We start from the raw sequence: 15,101 nt of genomic DNA, 5'->3' as shown, positions 1-15,101 counted from the left end.
GTAATATAAAATTAACTGTACAGATTTTTTGCCCTTTTCATTTTCTCATGTTAAATCAACATGTGAATTGACTGGTCTGTAAAATACATATTTGCGAATGTGTGAACATTTTCTCAATTAATTAAACTGAATTTGCACTGATAACCACTACTGTGAGTGTGACTTTTTAATAAAACACGGATGGGATTTTTTTTGTGGTTGAACTTTGCTTATCTTTGAGATATATATATATATATAGTGCCTTGCTAAAGTATTCATACCCCTTCATTTTTTTCACGTTATGTTGCAGCCTCATGTTAAACTGCTTTAAATCACTTTTTTTCCACATCAATCTACACTCCATACACCATAATGACAAAGCAAAAACAGAATTGTCACAACTTTGTAAATTTATTACAAATAAAAAAAAACTGAAATAAGTATTCATACCCTTAACTCGGTACTTAGCTGAATCACCTTTACAGCCTCAAGTCTTTTTGGGTATGGTGCGACAAGCTTTGCACATCGCCACACTTTACTTTTGCTTGGTACTCTGCAGGTTTCCTTCAACATGATGCTTGGAATTGAGGTTCATCAGACCAGAGAATCTTGTTTCTCACAATCTGAGAGTTCTTTAGGTGCTTTGTTGCAAATTCCAAGTGGGTTTTCATGTGTCTCTTTACTGAGGAGAGGACTGAGTCTTGCCACACCGCCATAAAGCCGAGATCGGTGGAGTGTTGCAGTGATGTTTGTCCTTCTGTAAGTTTCTCCCATCTGTATATATGATCATGGAGCTCAACTAAAATTACCATCAGGTTCTTGGTCACCAGTCTAACCAAGGCCCTTCTCCATCAATTGCTCAGTTTGGCCAGGAGGCCAGCTCTAGGAAGAGTCCTAGCTGTTCTAAACGTCTTCCATTATGGATAATGGAGGCTACATGCTTCTGTGAACCTTCAATGCAGCAGAATTTTTTGATCTCATCCCCAGAGCTGTGCCTTGACACAATCCTGTCTCTCAGCTCTACAGGCAGTTCTTATGACCTCAGGGCTTGGTTTTTGCTCTGATATGCATTTTCAGCTGTTAGACCTGTTATTATGATATGGGTGCCTTTCTAAATCATACCCATTCAATTGAATTTGCCACAGGTTAATGTCACTTGAAGTGTAGTAACATCTACTAGCAATAAGAATGCTTTTGAGCGCAATTTCAGTTGTCCCAGATAAGGGTATGAATACTTATGCAATGGAACAATGTAAGTTTTTTATTTGTAATTAAATTGCAAAGATGTTAAAAAACAGTATTTTGCTTTGCCATTACGGTGTATAGAGTGTAGAACGATGTGGGAAAAAGTCATTTAAAGCAGTTTAACATAAGGCAGCAACATAAACCATGAAAAAAAAACGGAAGGGGTTTGAATACTTTCGCAAGGCACTGTATGTACGTAAAGGTATCTTCTTCCACATTAGCACAAATTATTATAGCCTCATATGGCACCAATATACCAAATTTGGTTTAAAACACTAAAAAGATACCAAATTTCTATCCAAAAGAGACTTTTGCATTTTTTTAATGAATATAATCTCTTTCATGATGAGTTGTCAGTATCGTAGTATGATTTAAAAGTTGAACTGAAGAATTAACATTCATTTTTCTGTCCTGGTATTTGATTTGTCCCACATTTGCTTTAATGCCAGCAGCATTTGAGTTGCATGAACTCTGCAAGTTCACGTCAAACCTGATGGTCACGTTCTCCAGCATGATTTGAGATGCTTAATAGCATCTTGAGCTTCGATGAAAGCAAGAATCATATGTACAAATGAGTTCACATGGTTCAATTTTCATTAGTTACAAGCTTAAATGGGTTATTTAATCCCAGATTTTCAAAGTGATTGAACACCACTATGTCAAAGATATCTTCCCATTCACACTTGGGTGATATTTTATCAATAATCCATTCAAAAGCTGTAGTCAGACAAATGTAGCACATTCTCAGAGGGCAGGGGGTGTAAATATGTCCTAGAGTCTGAACTACTGGAGCAGGAGGGTGCAGATCTTAATTCCCATTTTCCAGTGGTTCTTTGCTCTCACCCTCAGGCTCTGCACCCAGACTGAACGGTGCCTTGATGTTCTGCCTGTCCCTCTCCGCTTCCTCCTCTTCGTCATAGGTGTCGTCATCTTCCTCATCGCTGTGGTGAGGGGTGGAGTGGAGGGAAGCCGATGGGGATGGAGGGACTGAAGCGGGTCTGGGGTAACGGAAGCCTTGTGTCTGTGGAAACAAAACATTTTGGTTACTCATACTGATTCTGAATTAATGGTGATCAAAAGTGATTGAAAATGAGTCATAATTACATTACAGACTTGTTTATTGATATATACACCAGATTTATCTGTAACTTGAATTTTCTGTGTGTGTGTGTAGTCTTAGTGTAGATCATCTGTGAGTGAGTCTATGGGGATCACAAGAGTTCAAATGGAGATCAAGTCATCTTCCTGTGCAGGTAAATGTTATCCTGTCAATTAAACTCAAGAATGAAGCTCAACAGCAGTTCATCCTCATCACTGGAGTGTTAGACGTCACACATACATTCAATAACATGAGATGAGGTGGAACACAGTGGATATGAAGTATTTGATGCTGACAATGATTTCAAGATCTGTAATGTCTATGAATAATGTCATATAAACATATAAAGGTGTATTTGAGTAATTTTAGTTAGTTTATTTCTTATGTATTCAACAACAATGCAGCACAAAAAGCCTCAGGGTGATTCTTTTTTTTTTACTTTGCCCTTCAGGGCTGCTTATAGCCTCAAGAAATAATAAAATAAAATCCACGATGCCCCAAGTATACAACATATAAGTCCTTGACATGCATGCAACAAACATGAAACATGAAAAAAAAGAAAAACAAATCCTGCAAATGTCATATTAGGGGCTCTGTATGGACCTGATTTGATCAAAAATACAGTTAAAGCAATTTATTACATTATTTATAAATTTAATCATTAATTTATTACAATTTTAATGTATGTACTACAATTTAAAATAACTGTTTTGTTTTAATGTACTTAAAATGTAATTTATTCCTATGATGGTAAAGCTAAATTTTCAGCATCATAACTCCAGTCTTCAGTGTCACATGATCCTTCAGAAATCATTCTAATGTGCTTTATGTGCTGCTCAAGAAACACTTCCTATTATTTTCAACAGTTGTGATGCATAATTTATTTGATTTTTCATGATTCTTTCTTCATGATGATTAGAAAGTAGTGTGTTTTACATAATGTCCTTGGCCTTTAGGGTCATGAAACTAAGCACATAGCTGGAGTGCAGGAGGCCATGATGTTCTCTTTGACAGTGATAGAAGGACATGATAGGGCATTAATGTGCGTCTGAGAAAGTGGGAGTGTTAGCAGGGCTCACCGGTGCGATGTTAAGGTCGTCCATTTTGAATTTACCAGGGAAGGATCTGCTGAGGGCCAGATGTCGGGCCTGCATGTAGAACTAAGCAGAGAGACACCATATTAACCAATGGAATAAAGTGAATCGCACCTGAATGAACAGCTGAGATGATACTCACCCGTCCGAGGTATCTCCAGTCCAGCAGGTCAGAGAGTCTTTCTGTGCGGTTGCGCTGGATTATTCGCTGTCTACGCGACTGCTGGCAGAATGAAAACATGAACTGAGTCAGCTGGTTACACGACTCGTCCGCAGAACGGAACCGCCGGTCCACAATGTAGATTCCTACAACACATATGCAGATACAACAGCATAAGTAGCTGTACCAGATTCAGTGTACTGATAACTGTAAATAAAAGACTGAGCTCACCATATTCAGAGGGGTCAGATACATGTTCCTCCATGAAACAGCCAAACCCAGACAGATTGGTGGTCACGCTGGGGATGCCCATGACGGTACACTCTCCTGAACACATTACATTACAGAAGATGAGAGTCATATAATGCAATATATGGTGCAAAAAATTATATCATTATATGTGATCAGAGTTCCCATGCGGTGTTCGGGGTAATGAGATCAAATAACTAGTAAAGTAACGCATGACTTTTTAATGTACAAGAAAAGTTAAATACGTATTGCTAGTTACTTTGTTTTCCCATTTATTGACTGAAAAGTCTCCTGTTCCCATGTTGAGAAAAATCGCAAGTAAGCGTGAACATGATGTTATTGTAGTTCTAGACTAAATGTGAACATGCATTAATTCATATCACTTCAGTATTCCTCAGTATAAAAACAATAAAATGTGAAACTCAGAATGATGCAAACCTGCATTTATATTTTAAATAACACAAATATGCTTTATGTATTTAATCCCATTTTATTAACCAATATCTTTGATCCAATTCAACTATGAGCAAAAATTCCTGAAGATAAACTAACATTTATGCTTCATTTTTTTTTTATTGCCGAAGAGTGTTAAAATTTCTTCTCCTGTGAATATATTTTTCCTTCAGCCTGAGGCTTATTCATTTCACATTTGGCATTGCCAAAAATAGAACTTTTTATATTAAAACAAACAAGCAAGCCCAGCCCAGATTTAAAAAGTAACGTAACACATTACTTACCATAAAAAGTAACTAAGTAAAGTAATTAGTTACTTTTTACGGAGTACTTTTACAATATAAAAGCAACTTTCCCCAACACTGATCCCATGTATAAAAAAAATCTACACTTTAAATAACATTTATGTATGAAATACAAATATATACACAAAAGGACAAAATATTATTAAGCGTGGTAATTTTATTCTTTATTTTTTTCCCTCCCAAAACCCTTTGAAAATGGACCCATATTAATATATAATCAATCAAATCAAGCTCGGATTTTAATTGAAACGCAAGATGTTGGATGTAAGAATGTGAAAGCTCATAAAATGGAAGTGAAAGTGTGTGTATGTTTGTCTGGTCTGTGTGAAACCTGGAGTGTAGCCCCATGGTTCATAGTAGGAGGGAAACACTCCCAGATGGCAGCCACGCACAAACTCCTCATAGTCCATGGGCAGCAAGGGGCTGGTAGACGACAGGAACTCGGGATGGAACACAATCTGGAATAAAAACAAGGAACACATTCATAATTAATCATGAGAAATAAAAAAAATTTTTTTTTAATGATTTCAAAATTGTTTTTAAAAAATTAAAATAGATCATTTTTGCATAATAGTGTTGCACGCTTGCATTGTGGTACTCTCCTGAACGCACGGCGAAGACTGACACAGAAGAGAAGAAATTGATGAATAAAGTCGTTATTTTAGTTTTCTTTGCACACAAAAAGTATTCTCGTAGCTTCATAAAATTATGGATGCACCACTGATGTCACATGGACTTGTTTTAACAATGTCCTTACTACCTTTCTGGGCCTTGAACATGTCAGTTGTGTTGTTGTCTACGCAGGGTCAGAAAGCTCTCGGATTTCATCAAAAAATATCTTAATTTGTGTTCTGAAGATGAACTAAGGTCTTACGGTTTGGAACGACATCAGGGTGAGTAATTAATGACAGAATTTTCATTTTTGGATGAACTATCCCCTTTAATATTGAGCCCTACATTTTAGCTGCTTTTAATTAAAGTCTACTGGCATAAGACATAGATAACTGCACACCTTCACTCTGTCATTGCGTCCATTGAAGAGGCCGATACGGCGGACGTTGCTCAGGATCGGGTCTGTGGAGTCGTCCAGCATGTTGTGAGTTGTTACTGGAGGAAGAGAGTGTCTCTACGGAGAACAAATGCATGGATGCAACTGCATGTGAGTGTATTTGACACAGGAAGTGTACTGAAAATAAAAACAATGAGTTAAACAATTTTTAAAAAATCGTAATTTTAATATCAAAATTGACTGCCTGCGCTGCCTCTGTGTTTCTACTTGCACCATTTTAATGCTTTCTATACATTATTTTTGCTATTGAATTCTAGAGACTGGGTCACTCACAGGAAAAGAGTAAATGGACTTTAACCCTCCAGAAATATTAGACTCATTTGTTGCTCTCATTCCTTCTTATGAACAAATACCAGCGCTAACAGATCAATATCTCTCCCCGAAATATTGATACCAAGATAAATCTAACCGGAGTGGCTGTATATTGACTGGCTGCTCATAACACTGCCATTAAAACGCTGTTGAATAAATCTCAGTAACACATTCAATCGATCGACTGCAGACAGTCAGGAAACGTGGTTAAATACGTCACTAAGCTCTGTAACAAGTAATCCAGCAGAGTGATGCAGGGGATTCCACCGCAGATTTACAGAGGCGTAGTATGTCGATATTCACTATAACCTAAGCCTGACCTTTGATTAGAGTCCATTCATAAAAAAACATGCTGGGGAGGATGAATGAAAGAAACTCCCCAAGAACGCTTATTCATTAGTTCTGAGATGTCCATCTTTAGACCCATATCCTACTGAGTATGTTAAGTTTAGTACATAAGAAATAATGTACAGTATTATCCTGTAGGGAGTTATTTTCTGATAATGACCCGCTGACTGTATGTTATCTTTCTTGTTTCAAAGCTACTTATCAAATAAATAATTGGACATGAAATATTGATTAGAACTTAAAATATTTTAGCATGTGAGAGGAGAGAATGGTGTAATGCAAAAGATATGAAAATACAAGATTGGCTGCCATGCACAATTGTCAATATCCAATTTAGTGTTCATTACAAAAAAACATATTCATGTATTAATTCAAAAATACAAATATGACAAATAAAGACTTAAAAAAATCTTAATTTGTTTAAAAATGTAGTTTAATGTAACCACTACTAAATAAATTAAATCAATTCTAAACACAACATTTAAGACTGCATTTTTATTTGTAATAAATTTAATAAATAATAAATTTACAAATGCAATTTTATTTTTTAAATTGTTTTGAACGGTTCATAACCATAGTTCACACAACACATATTTAACAAGTTTTAAATATGTCTATCAATTAGAATTTTTTTTATATATATATTTTTTAAAGTAATAAATTGAAAACTGTATCTTTTATATTTGTGGCACTCTTAGTCATCCATAACCAATGGCTAAATATAGGAAAACAAATAATATTTTAACCTTTTTTAATAATTGTTTGCCTTTTCAGTTATCAACTCTGTTAACATCAGTGCAAGATTTTCCAAATTAAAATATATATATATATATTTTTTTTTAAATCAAACGCGCACACACACACACATTTGCAATACACTTGCTATTTATCTAGTTACATAAGCTTTTTTAAATGTGGCCTCTTGTGTTGTAAGAACTGTGTAACATTTTGTCTGACCTGTGTTGCATAAATGGCCCTCTTCATGATTGTGAAATCATCTCTGTCCAGGATTTTGCTTATATCTGGGATCTCACCCCTGTGAACGCAAGAGAGCTTCATTAGAGGAGATCCTATCTGAAATGACCCATTGACATCACACAATGTCATTATGAATAATCTGACAACTCCCTGGGGAAGTGTGGTGTACTCTCATCAACACCTCGATAACGCTGTGAACGTGTTACTGATGTGTTACTGTCACATCTATTTGAGCCCTGTTATGTCAGTTCTGTATGAGGACATCACCAACCTTAACAAGCTCTCGTAAAGCCTTTTTCCAAACTTTTCCTTCACTGACTGAGCGGTGTCCCTGAGAGATAGATGAGAAAGATATATTTGAGAAGTCTTACACACTAAAGCCATCTAAAAATAAGAGCCATTTCTGGAACAAGACTTCCTTTCATTGCCTAATAAAAAATATTAATATAGCTAGGGAAAGCTGATTCAGTATCAGGGCTCTACAAGTATAATAAGCTACAAGAAATAGAGACTAGTAAGATCCAAAGTGAACACTCACAAGTAAAAATAGATAAGTAAAAATAAGTAAAAAGTGGACGTAACTGGCTGATGGAAAATAACTTTATAAGAAATTACATGTGGCGATATATGTACAACATTTCTCACCAGTAAAACAAAAATATGAACAACAAAAACATTTTATGTTATTATTATTATTATTAAGAATTAATTTAGTTTATAATACAGTCAATAAATAATATATATGTTCCTCAAAAACAAATAATAATTTTTATTTATGATTCATATATTTTAAATGAATGTTTTCTTCTTATATTATTACCGTTTAATTTTGTACACATAAAATGTTTATATTTATACATAATTTTATATAGAACTATAATATATAATATTATTATTTCATTAATACCCTAAAACTGGTCAAAGGTTATACACTTAAGCAGTTACGCACCACAGCTGCTTGCGTACAGCCTGCCCTTTAAGAGACTCCACGTTGAAGTTGTTGGTTTTGGCAGGCATGATGAAAAACACAACCACTGTAACATCACTCTTATGAACCTGTCAGTCAGCATGAGCACAAACACACAATCAGAAATGAACATTTTTTGCTTTGGCTGGTACTAGATTATTACATTTTGTGAAGAAACTATAAGTGTTATCTAAAGTTCAGCAGTGACTGTTCATACTGTACCCTTAGCAAGTAGTTTAATCTGGACAGAGATTCAAGAAACAGGTCTGCTCCTTTATTAGAAAACTCATATCGTCCTGCGATGAAAAAGAATAAGGTCTTTTCCAGACTGAAATCCAGATGGCTGTCAAAGAGAAGAGATTTTTAAATTTTTTTTTTTTAATTGCACAAGTGTGTGTTATTGTGCAGACAGAAAAGAGCTCTAACCCATAGAAGTGGCCCCTAACAAACTCCTGGATCTTGGCTTTGTTCATGGAGTGCAGGTTCTGGAACTCATGCATGGCTGAGAACTTCCTAACATTCAGACCATTTGGGGTGACAACATCTGCATGGACCATAAATGCAAACATGATCTTTTCAACGTAATACATTTAGAAGCGCAGATAAGAGCAGATGAGGTGCTTTGTAATGCAGGGGATACCAGGTTGTCTATGGAGCATATGATTGGCCTCCACAGCTGTGATCTGGGACACGGTGGTGAAGACATGTGCACAGTGTACCGCTGCTCTCTCCAAACAATACCGATGGTAGATCTGTCTCTCCCCTGCCTCTTGGTCTATGTTAAACTGCATGAAATGGATAATTAAATGAGATGGAAATTACCAGTCTAAAAAGGGAAGTCTATGGACAAATGTTATGCAGAGTCCAAAATTCATTTTTGCAACCTTTGCTGAAATAAGAATTTATAAATCAAAAGTCTCAGAGCTTTCCCCTCATCAGCAGGTGAAGGAAGTCTCTGTGGGGCCAAAAGGCAATCGCATCAGCCAGTAAATAATAAGACGCTGTCAATTATTCTTCAATCAAGCCCTGCAACCTTCAGGCATGATGACCTTTATGCTCCCTACACCAGGCCCAATTATCACTGCATGCACTCACACCTGCTCAGTTCCACCACTAATAAGAGTCCACTACACTAACCGACTTGACTGATTTCTGTGGGACACACTTTAAATAGCAGAAAATGTGAGGGATGTTGTATTGTGACTTATGTCTTTTGAATTGTTTTATTTTGTATTTTGTTTTTTCCCCCCCTTTTAAATAAATCAATTTTAAGCCAAATAAATAAATACATACACACACACACACATATATATATATATATATATATTCATGATCTTACCAATACTGACATATATATAAAGCTACTTAATCGATACAAACATGAATAAAATGACTAAAAATAAACAAACTGTAGGTTAATGACAAATATCATGTGCATTTTTTCACAACATTAAGTTAAAATCTATGTGAATAAATAAATAACAGTGTATATTTTAGGTTCAATGACTGGTCACCATTCCAACATTAAGTGTTTCACTTCTATAAGTTTACCCAGATAGTGTTGTGACTATGGTGGCCCAGTAGTGCACAACACAATGAAATCCTCACAACACAACAAAATCGCCACAACATAACGCAACACAACACACAGGACTAATTTCACTGTGTTGTTGCTTATTTTTGTTGTGTTGTGACTTGTTTTCATTGTTTTGTGCTAATTTTGTTGTGTTGTGACTTGTTTTCATTGTTTTGTGCTAATTTTGTTGTGTTGTGACTTGTTTCCATTGTGTTGTGACTTGTTTCCATTGTGTTGCGACTTGTTTCCATTGTGTTGTGCTAATTTCGTTGTGTTGTGACTTGTTTCCATTGTGTTGCAACTTGTTTCCGTTGTGTTGTGCTAATTTTGTTGTGTTGTGGCTTGTTTCCGTTGTTGCGACTTGTTTCCATTGTGTTGTGCTAATTTTGTTGTGTTGCTGCGTTTCCGTTGTGTTGTGCTAATTTCGTTGTGTTGTAGCTTGTTTCCATTGTGTTATGCTAATTTTGTTGTGTTGCTGCGTTTCCGTTGTGTTGTGCTAATTTCGTTGTGTTGTAGCTTGTTTCCGTTGAGTTGTGCTAATTTTGTTGTGTTGCTGCGTTTCCGTTGTGTTGTGCTAATTTCGTTGTGTTGTAGCTTGTTTCCATTGTGTTATGCTAATTTTGTTGTGTTGCTGCGTTTCCGTTGTGTTGTGCTAATTTCGTTGTGTTGTAGCTTGTTTCCGTTGAGTTGTGCTAATTTTGTTGTGTTGCTGCGTTTCCGTTGTGTTGTGCTAATTTCGTTGTGTTGTAGCTTGTTTCCATTGTGTTATGCTAATTTTGTTGTGTTGCGGCTTGTTTCCGTTGTGTTGTGCTAATTTTGTTGTGTTGCGGCTTGTTTCCGTTGTGTTGTGCTAATTTCGTTGTGTTGCAGCTTGTTTCCGTTGTGTTGTGCTAATTTTGTTGTGTTGCAGCTTGTTTCCGTTGTGTTGTGCTAATTTTGTTGTGTTGCGGCTTGTTTCCGTTGTGTTGTGCTAATTTCGTTGTGTTGCGGCTTGTTTCCGTTGTGTTGTGCTAATTTCGTTGTGTTGTGGCTTATTTCCATTGTGTTGCGACTTGTTTCCATTGTGTTGTGCTAATTTTGTTGTGTTGTTGCTCGTTTCCATTGTGTTGTGCTAATTTCGTTGTGTTCCGACTTGTTTGAAAAAAATATGCACACAGAAAGAGCAAAAGTGAACAGAATTTAAAAATCAGTGAAAACCAAGTACGATAAAGAATTTATACATAACATAGGTCCCTACCACCTGTAGGACAAGCCACCCCTTTATATCCCAGACATATAAAATAACTAGTTATAATATGTATGGGCCTTTGAATATTGTGTTGGACAGTGAGGGGCTTTCTAAGTCAAACAGGTTGAGAACAACTGGTTTACAGTGTCAAAACAATCCTCACCTTGTCCAGGTTGTTATAGAAGTCTGCATTACCAGCACACAAGTATCGGCCCAGTAGGGTGGCATGTGTGGTAAAAACAGTTGCCAGGGGAATCTTTCGGGAGCGGCTCAGTACAAGTCCTGTCCCAGCCTGCCACTCGTGGAAATGAGCAATTACGTTGGGCTTGTCCTGTAGTTGGTCTGTTAACTGTGGAGGGAGGCAGACAGGTTAAACATCATCAGCACATTACTCCATCAAACCCAATGTTTATCCCACAAAGTTAACATACACTAAATCAATTCATATTTTATCTAGGATAGACTAGAAAAGTACAGGTGAAACTACTGAAGTAATCCAGTGTAATCCAGGCAAGCAAAATCAGATGGGTTTAGTGTGGCGTTTAGAAAGGGTGTCTCTTCACCTCCTTGAAGAACCAGGCCACAAGAGAACCAAAGATGAGTGAGTCGTTGGCCTCCCTGTCGTGATAGGGCAGCCCGATGCTGCACGCGTTCCACAGATCCCCCTTCCAGCGGTCCAGGTTCCAGGCAGCGGCCCCAATATCAAAGAGGATGACGTATGGACTACCCTCAATCAACCAGCGGCCAAAGTGCACCTGCATGTAGAGAGGAAATGAGGGCCAAAAACGACACTAATAAAAACCGTAGGTGGTGTGAAGATGTCCCTTTTATTTCAATTACTAATATTTTTTATTATCTTTTATTTTATATTCAGTATATTTAATTTTTTTATATTTTATTCAGTATCGTTTATATTCAGTTTGTTCATATATATATATATATATATATATATATATATATACGTATATATACTGTAAAAACTGTGTGTAAAAATATATTCAAAATAAATTGAATTGATTTGTTTGAATTGTTTTAGTGTTTTTTTAACTATACTAATAAAGGCCCTGTTGTTAAATACCATGTCCTAAGGAATTATAAATAAAATATACTTAATAAATAAATAGATCAATAACCAAAAAACTTCATTTGTACCCTCTCTAAAGTGATATTCTAGTGTCACCTGCTGGTCAAAATGAGACCAAGACAAATAAATAGATAAATAAAATATTTTTTTATAATCGAATACACTGTTGCATAAAAGCTGATTTATTTTCTATCTAGCTTTAATACTACCATCTGATACTGATATAGCAGGCATGTCAATGCCAGAAGCATCTTTTTAATTGGTCAAAGTATTACAACCCTCAACGAACCGGACCAAGGTCTACATATAAGATGCAGACCATGTGAAAGGACATCACCAATAACCATGTGTGCAATACCTGGCAACCGTTATTAATCAAGGAGTCCATGGCTGCTTTGATGGCTTGATTTGGAGGTTCACATTTCTCCACCTGGGTCTTGAAGTTGTGTTCGTAGTAGGGTCCCATCATGATGTAGTTCTCTCCCCATTCATCCACGGTGATCTTTGCTTTAGTCTGAATAACAGTGTATATACCCCCAACTGAAGACAGACGTACAGTTGTGAAGGGAATAAAATATTTATAAATGAGAAACAGAGAAGATTAGCTAAATTAGAACTTCAAACTAGAACAGTTTTCAAAATAGATTTAGGTCTCAAAAATCTGACTATTGATCTGAAGCTTAATGTTTAACCTGCGATACAGCCCCACTGATACAAGAGTGTATGAATTCTGCACACATGCACACATTTTTCTAAATGACAGCTCTGTCTTGTTGAACTATTTTCAAGTCTTCTGATAATGGGGTGAACAGTCTTGAGGTCAAATGCACTTTCAGGGGCCAAAATCACAACTAGATTCTTGCTAAGGTTATGCAATATATTTTAAAAAATATATGGTAATGAGAAATTGTAGAATTTGACATTTTTAAAGTGATTCTTCAGTTATGGGCACTTTTGGTAATGGACCTTTAGAAAGCTACAATTTGCGCACAATATATGTGTCACAGGTTATTTCCCTTCTGAGCCATCATGAACAAATTACATTAGATATCATTCCCAGCACATCTAAAAGATGATTATTATGTGGTAGAAATAAAGGTGATGGAAAAGTACATAGTAATTTTAGAATAAAATGGCCTACACGTATTTCTCTGGCAAAAGCTAATCTCACACATAGCTTATCAAATACAATCATATATTATTTTCATACCTTTTGATAAAACTCTCTCTCTCTCTCTCTCTCTCTCTCACATACAACCATAAAGCCATATAAAATGTATAGTTACATAATACAGCCCACAACCCAATAGGAAAATGAACATTTCTTTTTTGTTGTAAATTCGAATATTAACTATAATATTGTTTATGTAATAAAATGGATATATTTGTCTGGCAAAGGTTAATCTCATAATTAGCACGTATCATAAATACAACCAAATATTATATTCCATACAATTTGCATAATTTGACAAAATGGCTTAAATTAGGAAATTATGCACAAAAAACGAAATTACATAAATTAAAACATGTAACACACTGAAAACACAGTGTTAAGTTCTTACCCTTATTGGTGACTTCCCACGAGACCTCAAAAAGCAAGAGGTCTTGCACAGGTAGACTTTCATCTTCCCATAAAGGAAGTCCACTTAATGATGTTATTGACAAAGATCTGGATAGTCGCATCTCACAAACCGTTTTTATCTGTCAACTGCTGTTGTAAATACGAAATGGGCCGAATTACTGCTATTGTGGTAAAAAGTAAAGAAGCTAAAACCATCTAAACAGCCACAAAGACTGTTTCTCTTCAAATTAATGGAGCGCCTGGAGGTCCTGGACACACTGTGAGCTGTTGCTCTATCTCTTCCTCTAACCTTTAACGAAGTCTTAAAAAAACCTGCATGTGCACACTGTGATCGCGTGTCTGAAGTCCACAGACATCAAGGAGAAAGATTTGGCCGCGCGAACCCCTCTGACCGGACGGCACGTGCACTTGCACCTAGTGCATATTCCTCTTTTGTTCCATCTAATACTTCTATAAAACAAACAGCATATCATGGATAGATCCTTTTTCACAAGACTATTCTATAAAAAAAAAAAAAAATTAAATACAAATACACGGGTAAATACACAAATGACGCACGTCTACGCGTGTTTGACGTTTAACTTCTGAACGACAACATTTGTTATTTGTTTTATAGAGAAAATACGCTTTTTACAGGACAGTCCGGAGTCTACGTTGCATTAAGTATTAAGTGGGATCCATTAAAGTTCATACAAAAAAATAAAGCTCTAGCAAATGACAAAAAAAATTAAATTCCACAGACAAGCAAAAAACAAACAAACATGCTGATAGATAGATAGATAGATAGACAGATAGATAGATAGATAGATAGATAGATAGATAGATAGATAGATAGATAGATAGACAGATAGACAGACAGACAGACAGACAGACAGACAGACAGACAGACAGATAGACAGATAGACAGATAGATAGATAGATAGATAGATAGATAGATAGATAGATAGATAGATAGAGCATGTTTTATAGGACATATTCTTTTATTACCCCTCAAAATACATTTTTTTGCAGTATTTCAACTAAATAAAGTAAAAACTTAAAACTACTGTTAAACTTTCTGCTGACCTGTACTTTTTCTTAGGAGTTTATCATTAGGCTACCACTATCAAAAATTACATATTTTCACGTTCAGTAATTTCCATATAGGCTATTTACATTCAGGGTGCTAGCATCACAAAAGTAAAATAAAAAGCTCTTAAATGTAGCTACCAAGAACCATCGCGCTTGTGCATAATTCATAATACTCACACCATGTAAGATAATGTGTTGTCACATTATGCCAGGAATATTTTCTTGTTGTTATAATATCCAGGCATGATCTTATTACCATGGCAAGATGACAATGAAAGTTTACTATATTTTTCTACAAGGCA

At 35.8% G+C, this 15,101-nt stretch overlaps 1 protein-coding gene across 1 annotated transcript; it reads right to left on the bottom strand.

Annotated features, from left to right (window-relative positions):
* Nucleotides 1-306: 306 nt before the first annotated feature.
* On the bottom strand, nucleotides 307-14,191 carry gys2 (glycogen synthase 2). Its single transcript, XM_058773521.1, has 16 exons — nucleotides 13,709-14,191; nucleotides 12,505-12,686; nucleotides 11,626-11,817; nucleotides 11,226-11,411; nucleotides 8,899-9,043; nucleotides 8,685-8,802; nucleotides 8,481-8,601; nucleotides 8,241-8,347; nucleotides 7,563-7,622; nucleotides 7,271-7,349; nucleotides 5,597-5,710; nucleotides 4,916-5,042; nucleotides 3,809-3,904; nucleotides 3,560-3,723; nucleotides 3,403-3,483; nucleotides 307-2,245 (listed from the first exon to the last, which is right to left on the bottom strand). The coding sequence occupies exons 1-16, from the start codon at nucleotides 13,827-13,829 to the stop codon at nucleotides 2,033-2,035; spliced, it is 2,106 nt and encodes a 701-aa protein (XP_058629504.1). The 5' UTR covers nucleotides 13,830-14,191; the 3' UTR covers nucleotides 307-2,032.
* Nucleotides 14,192-15,101: the final 910 nt, after the last annotated feature.

This window comes from Onychostoma macrolepis, chromosome 04 (genome assembly GCF_012432095.1).
Source record: "Onychostoma macrolepis isolate SWU-2019 chromosome 04, ASM1243209v1, whole genome shotgun sequence".
NCBI classification, from domain to species: domain Eukaryota; kingdom Metazoa; phylum Chordata; class Actinopteri; order Cypriniformes; family Cyprinidae; genus Onychostoma; species Onychostoma macrolepis.
Note: the sequence above shows the minus strand (reverse complement) of the source record. Positions and strands in the feature narration are given on the sequence as shown.